Genomic DNA, 15,231 nt, shown 5'->3' with positions numbered 1-15,231 from the left:
TAATAATAATAATGGTAGTAGTAGTAGTAGTAGTAGTAGTAAATCCTTTTAAAAATAGATTTCAAGTGTATCCTCACTATCCATCTATCCATACATAGTATAAAATCAAAGGCTTTTTATGCTCTAGTTTTGAGCTTTATTAATGCTCCTTCATTTGCTTCATAGTTTTGAGAACAAAATTGTGCCTTCCTGTGCTAAGCCCCATGTGGGTCTTGGTGGGGACAGAGTGACATGCTTCCTTCCCCTGAGACAGAGCCATACGGGGAGTGAGTCTCCACCAGTGTCCATGGCTGCTGTGGGCATGAGGTTTGTTGCATAGTAATACACATATTTTTTGGAGCCAGGACTAGCAGTGGAGGACTCTTTTCTTCCTGTTAATGTTAATGACTCCATGATAATTAGAAACATCATGAGTCCAGGACTCAAGGGTGTAGCTATGTCTCAGCAAAGTGGTAGATGCTAGGACCTTTAGGCCAGCCCTTCAGGCTGTGGGAAAGAACTCTAAAGCCAGAAGTTTAAAAATATGTAATTTCTCAACTATGCAAAAATATAAGGTTGCAATATGAATTATGAGGGGCCTCCCTCATAAATCTAGAGGGACAAAGGCAGCTAGCTACACTATGAGCCAGCTTGTCAGAAAGCTACAGAGGCAGATAGATTTCTGAGGTCAGCCTAGGACGCAGCAAGGGTCGGCCCAGGTGTGGTAGGAATGGTAATTTCAGGGCAGGGTCGCACCCAACTATCTGTGCTTAACTAAGGCAGACAGGTCTCTGAACTCTTTTGCAATGTTAAGAAAAAACAAAATGTATGCTTGCTGTTTCCTAAGAATTATGCAGCTAGGGTCATGGAATGCTGATTCATAGAGTAATGAAAAGGAAGCCTGAAATAAATGACTGAATTGATATGAAATAAAAAGCTGGGCTTTTGGTCTGCATAAGATGAGCTAGCAGAAAATGACTGCAGTTCTTTAGAATTTTCTCTGGGGAGGACTGAGCTATCTGGAGATTGAAAACAGCTCCTCAATAATTAGTTCTATCAGGATTTCTGACTTGGTCAGTGGATCCAATCATTTTTTATAGCAGCTTTTCTGACTTTGGTCAGAAACCCCATGAGCTATGGTAGATAGTGTTTTACAATTTTTACTAGCAGAGAGAGCTGTCTCAACCAGGGAGTGTTTAGAGTAGCGAGGAAAAGCTGTCTAGAGCAAAGCAGAGCACACATACTTCACCCGACCCCGTGTGGCCCCACTCCTAAAGAGAGACGGGGGTGGGGGGGCGGGAAGGGAAGGGGAGAGAGAGCAGGCAGTCTGGAAAGCCACCTCAGGAGAGCCTAGGCCACCAGCTTGGTCCTACGACCCCTCCTCTCGGGAGCCCCTCCTCTCAGGAGCCCCTCCCCTCAGGAGCCCCTCCTCTCAGGGACCCCTCCCCTCAGGAGCCCCGCCCCCTCTAAGCCGAGGAGGCTGGTCCTTCTTCCTGCACATGTAATATTAACTACTGTTTATTGAACACTGGATAATGAGCTTCTTTTAGCCTAGGCCAGATGATCTCAATCCTGTTTCTATATGTTCTTATACAATGCATCCTATGGCCTGGGCTGAAAATAGTACTGTATCTATCATTCTCTTCACAGTATCATCATTATTTATATGTTATATATGTTATTACTTCTGATGGACTTTAATCCTAAGTATACTTCTTTGAATATGAAGGAAATACATTTTCCATTTCGTTTAGACTGTAACTGTTTCTTCCTGCTAAGCAAACCAATACGCTCCACTGGGTTTCACGTGTAACCACAGCCTATGGCAAAGGAGAGGCTGTTCAAGGCCCAGCTCTTTGTGTGGTCCGCAGGCATGCTTCATGAGCTGACTCAGCAGCGGTGTGCCATGTGGCTCTGTGCATGCTTCTGTTCCAGATTCATCTTCACCTAGATACTAGATGTGGTCATATTAGGGATCAAGTCTTAGGAAACCTTTCAAATCAGGCCTTAGGAATACCTACCTGCCTGTGCAAATATGTATGGTTTTATCAGGCTCAGAAGCTGTGGGCAGAGCTGCTGTTGTCTGGCCTCCTGAGGCACGCGCCTGTGCTGAAAGCCCCTCTGTAAGCTCTCTGTACTTCATTGGGATGGAGCTGAGGAAGGCTACTGTTGTTTCTATTTCTCATCAAGTCTGAAGCTTCTCAGTGCCCCCTAATTCGTAGGGTGATCCTTCAGTGATAGGTAAATTATTGGAGCAGTGCCAATGGAAGGCCAGTGACAGAAGGCATGGATTGTGCTTGTGTCTAGTGCAAGGCTGTAGAACATTCATTTGAACACTAATTTGATATTGTTTTTATTGTGAGTACTTTGAGCTTAATTCAACTTCTTTCTTTAGAAATTGACAGCTTTCCTTAATTTCATGTTCTTCCTGTGTTAAGTCATCTTCCTATGTCTAAGATACCCGTTAGGCTGTGGAGTGAGCACATCCTAACTCCAATGGGCTTTCTTTCTGCTCTTCCCTGCAGTAGACATATACCCATCATTAAAACACTCTATGTTCTGACATTTGGCTATGCATTACTATTGTTTGATTTCACTATAGATAGTTTTTCCCTAATGCATTTTCTTTTATTCTTTGGTCTCCTCTTGATTTGTTTTTGGAACAGAAAACAAATACAGAGAATGTAGTTTAATGTAAATAGGTGACAGAGCTAACTATCTCCTCATAGCCTCTTTCTGTCAAACTATTTAAATGAAAAACTAGTTGGGAGATAATATTTTTTTTTTGGAATTATTAGGTAAATCTTCATAAATTCAATTTTCAGTGTTGGCAGTGTTCACAAAAGTAGAACATAAAAGTCAGGCATGTGTGCATTTTCCACCAGCTTTACTATGCAAAAAACCCTCGATTTTTTACAACAAAATCAAGTTTTTCAGGATTGGAAAAACTTGAATAAATCACACGAATAGTTCTCCAGAGGCACATACATGCACCCCAGTGTGGTTACTTGCTCTCTCAGGTATCTATGTGTGCTGATGAGGAGGCAGCTCAGTGGTGGGAAAAAAGAGAATGACCAAGAAGCCAAGAAAAGCCGAGAAACACATTATGCACACTCGCTAGTGTTTGGGGACCTCTTGAAAATATTCACAAATATTTGGAAGGAAATGGAAGCAAAATCCATTTTCCAAAATCCTTCCACAGTAAGTGAAGATCGTTTTGTTCTTCTGCCCAGTGATTTATCTTTCTTTGACAGGACCACAGCATGGGTGTGGTGGGTACCTGACTGAAGAAAACAAGAGCTTTGTGTCTCCCGATATTGATTCAAATGGACGTTATGACAGAGGTCTAAACTGCATATGGTACATAATTGCACCTGAAAACAAACTTGTTAAGCTCACCTTCAATGCTTTCACTCTGGAGGGACAATCGGCACGAGGAAGATGTACCTATGACTATGTACAGGTAAGGCTGCTGCACCTTAACAGTCTGCTCTAATGCAGGGATTCCAGCTTACAATCTACAGGCCTTGACAATGAGAACACTATTGCTTACAGTGACTTCAATATATATTATAGATGCTAGTCCCCTGTTCAAGTTCATCTCTGATATCATCACTCAAACATCTCAAGTGACTTCTAACATTAGCTTCAGGATTCAGTTCTGTCTCGCGAAGTACCTTATTAAGAAGCAGTCTATGGGAAGATTAGTTGGACGGAGTGAGATAGTCAGAGGACTTTGACAGTTCCTAATATAAATGACATTTGCAATGCAAAGATGCACCATAATTGGTCTGTTTCTTTTACTTATGTAGATGACACCCAAAGCTTCCTAATAATTCCAAAGAAACATTTTTTTTTTTAAAGACAGTCTGAAGTTAGACAGCCAAACTCTCATTGACCTCTAGGAAGGGTGCGAAGGACAGGATGCACCAGGAGGGCCAAAGATGAAGGTACAAAAATGGATGTCTGAGAGAAAAGCTTGTGACATCCAGGAACAGTGTAGTGCACGGAAGTCAGGGGAAGACACCTTTCCAAATGATGTGTGGGTAACCAGTGGGGTTAACCTGGAGGTCACAGACCAAGAAAAGCTGGGTGAAGAAAGCCATTCCATTGGGTGACAATCATCTTAATAAGACATGGGATTAGAAGCCAGCCATTATGAGGAAGTTCATGAGGGAATAGAGGTGACAAAATGTGGGACAAAGTGAGTTAATTCAAGCTCAGTTCTTCTCTAAAATGAGACCAAGTAGCCAGAACTGCTTAAGAGGTTCTTTAAAACCAGCTTCTCTAGGTTCCTGAAAAGTAATAAGATTTGAAAGCAGATGGTAAGGAGTCCCATTATGTCCACAGCCAGGAAGCACAGAGGGATCAATTCTGACACTCAGCTCATATTTTTCTTTTTATGCAGTCCAGAGCCCCAAGTCATGAATTGGTACCACCCACATTTAGGATGAATTCAGTTAGCCCAATCTTAACACTTCCTCACAGGTGTGCCCAGAAATTGGGCCCCTGGTGCTTCTTGAGCTTGTCAAGGTGATACCAGTATTTACTATCCTCTTTTAAATTGTTGTGTTGCAATAAAATGACATTCTATAAAAGCTAATGTCACAGCTCCATAGGGAGTATGTAAGGCAGATTATGCCAGTTCCATTGCTGAGTTATACCTACTCCCTTCACTGCTGTCTTTGAGAGTGATGACTAGGGGTCTAGGGAGATGTCTGCTGTACATTAGTGAACTGTAACTGATCAATGACTGTTGAAACCATCGTCATATTTGTCCCATGGAGTTGTGTGGGAGATGTGGCAGTGAACTTTCCCCAAGGAGGGGGCATAGGGGGAGACTGACCTGTAAACAGATATATTATACAACATGAAAATAAAAGTTTGATACCCTTGACATAGAAAGGGAGATCAGAACAAAGTATCCCGTTCTTCTTAGATGTGAGCATGGGATGGCACTTAACAGCATACACGAAAGTTCACACACATTGTTGCCTCCATAAAATGGAGAACAGTATCAACAAGGCATATCCACAAGAAAGGCATGACCAAAAACAAGAGGAAAGATGGTGTTGTGTACTACCTAATCTCCAACTCTTGGCTAGTTAACTCAACTCCTTGTGCTGAGCATCAGGAAGATGGTGAGGGCATCAAAAGTGTGGTCCTCACTGCTTCCTCTGCCTAGAAACATGAAACTGGTGGCAAAAAGATGCTGCCCTCCCAAGGTCTCCTCCTCACCTCCATCAGTGCTCTTGGTTTTGGCAGATATATTCTAAAGTTTCCAATCCCATCTGAAGAGAAAATTCCCCATACTTACTATACTGTGAGGCTCAGAAATATGACTTCTAAACACTAAATGCTCCAAATAATTATTGTAAGGCCAATTATAAACTTCCAAACATTAAACTTGAACAAAAACATTCCCTAGAGGCTTATGTGGGCTTTCTGGGAGCCCCTGTGATAACTCATTGGGCTTAACCCTTTTGCATATTATCAGTCACCGGGGAAGAGTGTGTGCATCTTTGGGGACAGCATCAGCAGACGCTGGGTGCATTGTTTAGGAGCTAGCACGACCACTAAGCACTCATGTACTTAATTATTCATTAAATAAGTGTGGATTTGAGTCTACCCCATTATAGATATTAGCTCAAACACTTAAAAAAAAAAAGAGTAAATAGTCATTACTGTGATAGTTTGAGCCTTGCATGTCCCAGCAAAGCCCAGCAGTTAAGAAGGTGTGGTTGCCAGCACGAGGATACTGCCCTCTCAGAGATACTTGAGTCTTGAGTCTCCACCATCCTTTTCTTCCTGCATCGCTGCTTCTATGAAGTATGCAAGGCCTGCCCCCAGAGTGTCCTTCTGTCCTGACCTTTGCACAGGCCCAGGATAACAGAGCTCTGTAACTGTGTCACTACAGAGATTAGTCATATATGCACTGAATCCTAGAGACAAAGTATATCGTGAGTTGACTATTGTAGGCATTTTGTCACAGTGACACCAAGAAACAGGCTTCTAGGAGGCAAGGAGGTAGTGTTGAACATGTCATCATAGACATACAGTCTTGCACAGGGTCTGCCCACAGTAGAGATTGGGTGTTATGAAGGAACAGAACAGAGATAGAGAGAATTTTAGGTTTGATCATACAGGAGGCTAGGAGACATGTTAGTTCCAATCAGTTACACAAACTCCTACTTTAATGTGGTTGGATGGATATAGTGTCAGCACAGGGCCACCATCTTCTAAACCCTGACTTCTCCTTGTCCTGTCCCTCACATTTACCAGTCTCTATTTAAAACTAACATCTGGTCTTGTAGAGTAAGACCCAAGTTCCTTGGCATGGAGCCTGACTCTCTCATACCCAACACACTTCATTCTTTTAATAGTATGAATTTCCCTTATTTTATTTGACATAATTACTTTTTATTTTCTTTGTTTTCCTTTTTATGTATTTTTTCCATACATATTTGTAGATATATTTGGAAACAGTGATACAAACACAGATTTGCGCACGCGCACACACACACACACACACACACACACACACACATATGCTTACATTTGGCCCTTTCTTCTCGCTATTTCATGAGCACCTTGAAGATACAGAAAGTGCTTTTATGCCTTTCCGTATATACAATACCCAACAAAAGCCAGGTACATGATACAAGTAAAAAGCTTGTAATGATAATAAAAACCACAGTGGTTGTAATGAAACCTCACTTACCAGAAAAAGTACATTGTCTTAAACTTGGCAACTCTTTTCTATAAGTTGAGGGTATTAGGTTACAGGACTCCACTTTTCTTTGTTCTTCATGAATTGAAATTAAGTTCATATAGGAGAGACAGTGCCATCTAGTGGTCAGTTTTGTTTAATTTTTAATTTTGAAATTCAACCTCTTTGTTTTATAACATCAGTTATAACACTGCTCTAAGATTTCTGATTTAATGTGGTTCTGTTATGAGCTCATATTCAGAGCTACAGAAACACAGAAATTCATTATTAAAGTATAATAAAAATTAGCAACATAGACATAAAAATGAAAACATACCTTGTTTTTTTTTTTTAGTAAGGTGTTTGAGGGACATCCAAATCCTCACTATTTCTTTGGGTGTTTGTAAAAGTCTGTGAAAGCTGTCAGTGGTTCTGGATTACTTCTGAGTATAACTCCATTCCTGTTCCTGTGGAACTCACACTTGTGCAGTGAGTGTCGGGTAGGGAGAAAAGGAACAGCACTGAGTAGGCCTGCAGACAGTGGTAAAGAGGGGAGGTTCTGCGTCGGGTACAAGGCATAGCTTTGAAACAAGAACAGGAACATGCTCTAGGTCATCAAACACCTGAACACTATGGTGCAGAACTCTCTGAGTGCTCTGTGCAATTGACCTGGGAGCTATGTTCTGAAGGCACTGGGTCACATAACATTGATACAATATATTTCAAAGGTGGAACAAAGGGGCTATGATTGTCATGGGAATTGGAGAATTAAGTATGACTGAAGTTTAGACTTGAGCTCTTTATTGAGATAGAGAAGACTTGGGAAGAATTCTTAGGGGAGGGCAGTGCTATGGTATATATGTATCACTCAAGTACCCGTGTTAGAAATGTAAGCCTTAAATCCATATGCTAAAGGTATGGGGGGGGCTTTGAGGTATAATTGGGGTTAGATGAAGTCATGAGAGTGGGGTTCCCAGCATGGGGTGAATAGCATCACCCCAGGAGAGGAAGCAATTGCAGAGCTAGAGTGCTCCTGATGAACTTCTTAGGATGCTCGTGTGTCAGAAGGTAAGAAGGCCAGCATCGGAGGCTGCCCTTGGATTCTGAAGATTCCTCAATTCTCAGAACTATCACAATTCACCTTTTTGTTTATAAATGACATGGTCTGTGGTACTCTGCTACAATAACACAGAACAACCCAAGCAAGTGGTAGGGAAGGGTCAAAGTACTTACTAAGAATTGAGTAAGTATGGTTTATGCGTTACACACTCTTGAAGTCTGGGGCCATAGGGCGGAACAGAATAAAATTCTGTGCTTCTGTGGAATGTGGTATTTATTTTAGAAGGAAAGACAATAGAATTAGCAAGTTAAATGTATAACATGTTGACAGTAATACTTGCCCTGAGGAAAAGAGTCAGGGAATGAGGCAGTGTTTACTTTAGGGAAGGCATTGCGGGTGGATGATAGAGGCGAGACCTCAATAGACTCTGTGAATACCAGCAAGAGTAGTCTGGGTAAAGAAAGGCAGATGCAATCGCTGTGAAGCTAGACTGAGCCTGGGATGCTCAAGAATCTTAGACAAGCAGAGACTCCCAGACAGGAGACTCATGACGTTTGAGTGGGAGGAGAAGCCATTTCATCAGGCCTGGACTGCTGTTGTCATGGGTGCACCCTTTGTATTAAGAGGATAGGAAGCAGTTAGGCAGCTCCTGGTCTGACTTCATCTTAGCAGCAGCCTGTAAGAGCCTAGCCAGGAATCTTCAGAAAGAGCCCCTGCTGGTAATTTAGGGAGCAGAGATACTAGCAATGGGTTTGATGACTTCGAGGCCATGGGCTTTTGTTGTTATTGTTGTTTATTTGAATTACATATTACTTTTCCCAAGAGAAAAATATATATTGGGCATCACTGGAAGCCATTATAGCACTATCAATCTAAATTAAGACCTCCTGTAAGAACACCCACATATACATCCTTAATCTATGGTCTCTCTAACACCATAGACCTATAGTGACTTCATAGGTAAGTTAGCTCAAAATAGCAATTGCTTTATTAATAATGAACTACTATAAACTACTTTTTCTTCCAGATAGCAGATGGTGCAAGCATAAACTCAAATTTAGGCGGAAGATTTTGTGGTTCCACTATGCCTGCCCCATTTATTTCTTCTGGCAACTATCTTACAGTTCAATTTGTCTCTGACATAAATGTTGAAATGACAGGATTTAATGCAACATATACCTTTGTGGACAGTAAGTATTCTGACACATTATGAAATACATATGTCCTTATGTACTGACAAGAATGCATGCTTATTATATCTAAATTAATTACAGTTTTAGCAGATTATTAAACACATGAGAGCTAGATTCCCTGCCCTCAGTTTCCCTTTCTTTGACAAAGTCTCACTAAGTTGCCAGGCTGGCCTTAAACTTTATCCTCCTGCCTCAAGCTTGCAAGAAGATGGGATTACAGCCCTGTGCCACCACAACATATACTAAATCCTTTAAAGGATATTAAAATATTTTCTAGGCTAGAGCAAGATTTTAAAAACAGTATGTATAATTAGAAATGATTAAAACCTGTGCCTTATTTTCTTTCTCCCTCTTCAGTGCCTTGTGGGGGAACATATAATGCAACCTCGACACCTCAAAACACATCATCACCTCAATTGTCAAATATCAGACAGCCATTTTCCACCTGTACGTGGGTCATTGAAGCTCCCCCACACCAGCAGATCCAGATAACAGTGTGGGAACTGCGGCTGCCCTCACAAGACTGCTCACGGAGCTACTTAGAACTTCAGGACTCAGTACAGGTAAAGATCCCAGGATGGTGGCCGTCACATTTGCAAATACTGCAAGTAATGGAGCCATGCCTAAATAAAGCCCTGTCACTTCTAGAATTGTGTGTTTTCAGTAGGAGTCCCTTGCCAGTGTACTAATCACCTTAAATGTAGTCCTGAGGGAAAGACACTTTCAAACTGTTTTGTGGCTAAGAATCATCCGGGTGTCTTGTTAAAAATGCACACTCCTAGGACACCCTGAAGACATCGATTGATCTGCCTAGCCTAGCACACATTAATCAATGTTTGATGAGCATCTCTTGTATTCTGCCAGCAATCCCAGAGCTCCATGGGCCACACCTGGAGAACTACATCTATGGTTAACAGGCTATGTCCAGGTGAACTGGAGGGATTCATACAGGACACAGGAAAACCAGCTAAGAGACACTCATGGCAACCAGAGAGACTAAAAAGGGGAAACAGAAGCTTTCTGGGCTTAGAGAGATAAATAGCGGAGTCTAGTTTCCCATGGGGAAAGATGGCACAACAGCCGATATGAGGAGGACCCAGAGATCTGAGCATGGTCATCTCCAATCGGTGGGCAGAATGGGGAGAGCAATAAGGTGGCCAAAAAAATACTTAAATTCAAGGCCCATATTCTGAGCTCGTACCCTGAAACTATTGGAGTCTGCAGTTGGGTAAACAGTTAACACACTCACTCTCAGAGGCCAAATTTGAATGCCCAAGGCCAGGCTGTAATGGAGCTCCACATGTCACCTTCTGAGTTTTCAAGGCCGTCCTCATCGTAAAGCTGGGCTTTGTCACTTCTTACAAGTCTCTAGCTCAGAGACAAAAGTCTAGGTTGACTCGATGTGGAGGGTCAGAGGTGCACCAGCCCGGGAACAGCTGAGTGCCCTATAGATCCTAGAGACCAAGGTTCTCTAGGATCCCCAGGTGGTTGAGAAGTGAGGTTAGCAGCATTACCCCAGCAGGGGTTGCAGCACAGAGTTCCTATGCCCCGTGGAGGCCCCAGCGGAAGGACTTAGAGGCAAGTGCAATGAGACCCTTTTGCTCAAAGAACGTTGAGTTTCCTATCACTTTACAAAACAAGAATAACACAAATTAGGGCAGATTCCTCATTAGGGCACAAAAACAGCATGTACAAGCAGCTGTGGTACGCAAGAGCAGGGGAACTAGCTGCAAATACTACAATTGAGGATGTTCAATGTGTTCTCAATAAAAACACTCAAGGCTTCAGAACAAATCTAGGACATAGGAAATTACTATGAAGTAAGCACCCCAGAGGATAAACACCATAGTGAAGAACACAGACGAGCCCACCCCGTTGCCCTGCACCATGGTCACCCAGTAAACTGTGGTGAAAGCCTTCATGAGCTGCTGGAGACATGAGAGTCACATAAGGCTACAAAGTTGAAAATCTTGGGATATAAACACTGGGGGGTAGGCTTTAGCAATTCAGTTAAAGTTTAGAGGCTACATCAGACAAACTTAGGACAAGGACAGTATGGAAGAGAGCTGGCTAAGTAGGTGAATAAGACAGACTAATAACTAAGGAGTCTGGAAACAGGCTGGGCCATGTGCCTTCAGACAGAGTCCAAGAACTACATGTATTTCAGCCGCAAGGGTAATGTGCCGGGGGCTGTTGTTCGGTGCCTTTGGGATGCGTCTTTGTACATGTAGAAATTCTTAGGCATTTGACAGGGAGTGAAGCCTGCCAAAGTGCTGCCGAAGAGGACAAGGCCATTATTACAGGTACCAAGTGCCAGGAACAACAGAAGGGGAGGCTCATCGGAGTATTGCCAGCTCCGGCTAATCTAATAAAACTCTAGACCAGGGGTAGCTAGAGTAAGGGACAGGCAGGGAGCTCGCATGCCCTGGCTCTGCTCCCAACAAGAACACACACATTTTCACTGTGATATGGCTCGAGAGGGAGCAGCCTTGCTTTCTGTAAGGATCTGTCTGCTCACGATTTTAGCAGAAGCTCGGCTCCTTATGTCCCACCCCTCTAGGGAGGCAGGACAGTGCTCAATTCCCAGGTTAATGCTAAGTGTTTCGTCGTCTCTGAGACTAGAGCAGTGTGTAATGGCTGGATACTGAAGCCACATGCTTAGTACAGTTCACTATCTAGTGTAGTTTCACTGTTCTGAAGCCAAATCTCATGCATTGTGGCTTCCGTTTTATTTTAGACTAATGGAAACCAAGTGACTCAGTTCTGCGGTGCAAACTATACAACCTTGCCAGTATTCTATTCCTCAACGAGCACTGCTGTTGTTGTTTTCAAATCTGAAGTTTTAAACAGAAACTCAAGAGTGCATTTCACCTATGAGATTGCAGGTAGGCCTAAAACCTCATGTTTATCCGGAAAAGCAGCTTTGATGACGGTCATGGGTGGAAATAACTCTTGTAAACAGATCAACTGTTGTTAAGGTAAAATATCTCCATGTGAAGTAAGGTTCAAGTTAGCCTATTGGAGACTAAGCTTTATTAGTGACTTTTGGTGTGGTCCCAATGGTGGGAATCACTTTACCTTAGGAAATTATTTTGTAAATGACCACGGTGCCTTGAAGAAATTACTTGATTTCAAGGATTGGGAAGTGTTTCCAGAGGATACTTCATGTAAGGATTATTTTTTACCTTGATCAAAACTAAAGCAGAATTTGATTTGGGCTTTGGTTTTGTTTTACCAAAAAAGAAAAAATGTAAAAAGAAATATGTGAATTGAATCGGGAGAAACAGTTTGGCAAAGGAGGCCCTTACACAGATGATATCTGGGAAGGTGAGCTTCGAGTCTAGAAAAGGTCTAAGTGTCAACCAGCAACTCTTCTTCCATGGAAGCAGAAGACTTCAGAAGATGCTGGAGTGCTCTTCAAAGGAGCCGTACACTCACACTTTTTACAAGGGGGCATGAACAAGCCATGTCACAGCAGCTGAGCCTGCTCATGGGGGCTGCACATGAGCAAGCCATGTCACAGCAGCTGAGCCTGCACATGGGGGCTGCACATGAGGGGACTGCACATGGGGGGACTACACTCGGGGGGACTGCACACGGGGGGGAGGGACTGCACATGAGCAAGCCATGTCACAGCAGCCGTGCCTGCTCATGGGGGGCTGCACATGAGGGGACTGCACATGAACAAGCCATGTTAAAGCAGCTGAGCCTGCACATGGGGGCTGCACATGGGGACTGCAGATGAGCAAGCCATGTCACAACAGCCGTGCCTGCTCATGGGGGGCTGCGCATGAGGGAACTGCACACAGCGGCTGCACATGAGCAAGCCGCTGCACAGTAGCTGAGCCTGCACACGGGGACTGCACATGAGGAGACTGCACATGTGGGGACTGCACACGGGGACTGCACATGAGGAGACTGCACATGTGGGGACTGCACACGGGGACTGCACATGAGCAAGCCGCTGCACAGCAGCTGCACAGTTCTCAGCATCTCTCAGGCCCCTGTTTTCCAGAGGCTGGAGCTCTTCCTGAATGTTGCTCAGATTTAGTGGAATGTAAAAGCACTGTTTTCAACATGAAAGACTCCTAAATATTTGGACCTGTACATTAACTACAAATCCCATTTTTATCTAAGATTGCAACAGAGAATACAACCAAACATTTGGCAATCTGAAGAGTCCTGGGTGGCCTCAAAACTATGACAATAACCTGGACTGCTCCATCATTCTCAGAGCCCCACAGAACCACAGCATTTCCCTCTTTTTTTACTGGTTTCAGCTGGAAGATTCAAGACAGTGCATGAACGACTTCTTGGAGGTAATGCATATAATTTAACTGGATTATGTACAAACATGATGGATCTCTAAGAAGTTTTTCTAGCGAGGTTAATTCAACATCTCCCTTTATTTTATTAAGTTAGTCGGTGTTCATTCATCCTACAAATTCATACTGAGCAGATTCCAGTTACAGCACTGTAAGTATAGTTGGGTGGCAGTGTCACTGTCTGTCATGGCACCACCCAGCAATGGGACAGAGAAGACTTTTCAAAGGAACACAGATCTGAGTTCCAACCTGCAGGATGAAGAGAATACCGTGGGCAAGGGCTGGTTACATGTAAAGGCTTTTACCTGCCACAGGTCCCAGGGGCAGTGAGTGGGCACAGCACCTTTGCTCTGCTGATCTCCTGGGGCTCTCTGTAGTGGCATGGTGGCTCTACAGGAAAGGCTCTGGAGGATGTCCACAGCTTCCTTCCACTCCTGACTCAGAGTTTCATTTCTACTCTTACTGCCTCTTTGATCACATCCTTAAAAGCTTAACCAGTATTTTAACTGCATAAGTTGGGGTATAGTATGATATTCCAAACACATATACAATGTGTATTAATCGGATCAAAATAGTTAAAATTTCCATGTTTAGTTAGCTTTATATTCCAAATATGCTCTCCAGAATTGTCTGATTTTTGTGGGACAGATTACTTCTGAGTTCATGATGCCCCTTTCCTGGTGACATTTCTTTTCTGTCAGTCTTTTTTCCTGCTGCTTTGTGATGCTAACAGATTTCCTGCCTTTCTGGCCACCAGCCTATCTCCAGTGGCCTTGTTTCTGCTCCCCTGTCCCTGTATGTGGTCCTTTACCTGGAGGAGAATGGAGTTCCAATAGATGGTCTCTGCCCATGCGTTCAGCTACCACAGGCTTCCTCATACCTGACTATGTAGGAAAGCTTCCCATCTCGAATTGAACTAAACCTGCTGTTAATCAGAATCCATAAGGAGTTGTGGATTCCTGGGGGAAAGCTCCCGTCTTCCTCTTGGGCTACTTTCCATGGCAGAGGATGAGAAAAGGGGAGAAATGAAGACACAGAATCTGTGCTGTTTGTGCTAGAAATGGAGTTAAGCTCAAACTTCCATGCTTACAAAACCAGATGTTTGTATGAAACAGATGTGTGAACAAACAAAAGGAGGGGGATATGGAAAAGGCTAGAGTCCCTTGCTAACCCTGAGTCATACATAGTCTTAATACATCCATAACCCAAGGTACCTATTACTGGCCCTCCTTAACCTTAGCCATTTGTCATCCAGATGCTGGAAAGTGAAGACTTACTTTTTAACATTGGATGGTAACAACTACGCCACCCAGACATCCTCCCCCTCTCCAGAGAATGGATGGTGGGGAGCTCTCTGTTTCATTAAGAGGCAGGAAGCTACCACACAGGCCTAGCAAATATACCTGTATCTGGCGCTTTAGAGGAGGCTCTGCAGGGAGCCCTGGTGTTCTATTCTTTTAGCTGTGGTGGGGATAGAAGTCTTCCATGTGGATTCTAGTTCATTGCTAGCAGAAAGAGCATACTGTAGACTCTACTGTGGATACGCCTCCAACTCACCTCTCCAATTCACCCAGATATGCCTCTGCATAATTTATGAGATATGCTCATCCTTCTCAGAAAAGTGAATGTGGTAAGCTTTAAGCAGTATATCTCCCGCATCTCTCAGGAGTGGCTTAAAAGAGGATCCCAAGGGAAAGAAACTCAATGTTGAGAATATGGGGGTAGCAGGTCAGGCCTTGTAGCATTTTTTTTAAACTTTCTTTTATTGGATATTTTCTTTATTTACATTTCAAATGTTGTCCCCTTTCCTGGTTTCCCTTCCAGAAACTCCCTATCCATTGCCCCCCCCCCTGCTTCTATGAGGGTGGTCCCCCACCCATCCACCCACTCCCGCCTCGCTGCCCTTGCATCCCCCTACACTGGGGCACTAAGCACAGGACCAAGGGCCTCTCTATACCTACTGAT

General features: G+C 43.4%; 1 protein-coding gene across 2 annotated transcripts in view; it reads left to right on the top strand.

Annotated features, from left to right (window-relative positions):
- The window catches only part of Cubn (cubilin), a 219,199-nt gene that overhangs the window by 197,475 nt on the left and 6,493 nt on the right, over positions 1-15,231 (top strand). For both annotated transcript variants that reach the window (XM_031369044.1, XM_031369045.1), the window contains exons 60-64: positions 3,234-3,442; positions 8,776-8,938; positions 9,299-9,504; positions 11,679-11,826; positions 13,079-13,260. In XM_031369044.1, the coding sequence (XP_031224904.1) occupies positions 3,234-3,442; positions 8,776-8,938; positions 9,299-9,504; positions 11,679-11,826; positions 13,079-13,260 (908 nt within the window). The remainder of the gene's footprint in view (positions 1-3,233; positions 3,443-8,775; positions 8,939-9,298; positions 9,505-11,678; positions 11,827-13,078; positions 13,261-15,231) is intronic.

This window comes from Mastomys coucha, unplaced genomic scaffold, assembly GCF_008632895.1.
Source record: "Mastomys coucha isolate ucsf_1 unplaced genomic scaffold, UCSF_Mcou_1 pScaffold15, whole genome shotgun sequence".
Taxonomy (NCBI): domain Eukaryota; kingdom Metazoa; phylum Chordata; class Mammalia; order Rodentia; family Muridae; genus Mastomys; species Mastomys coucha.
Note: the sequence above shows the minus strand (reverse complement) of the source record. Positions and strands in the feature narration are given on the sequence as shown.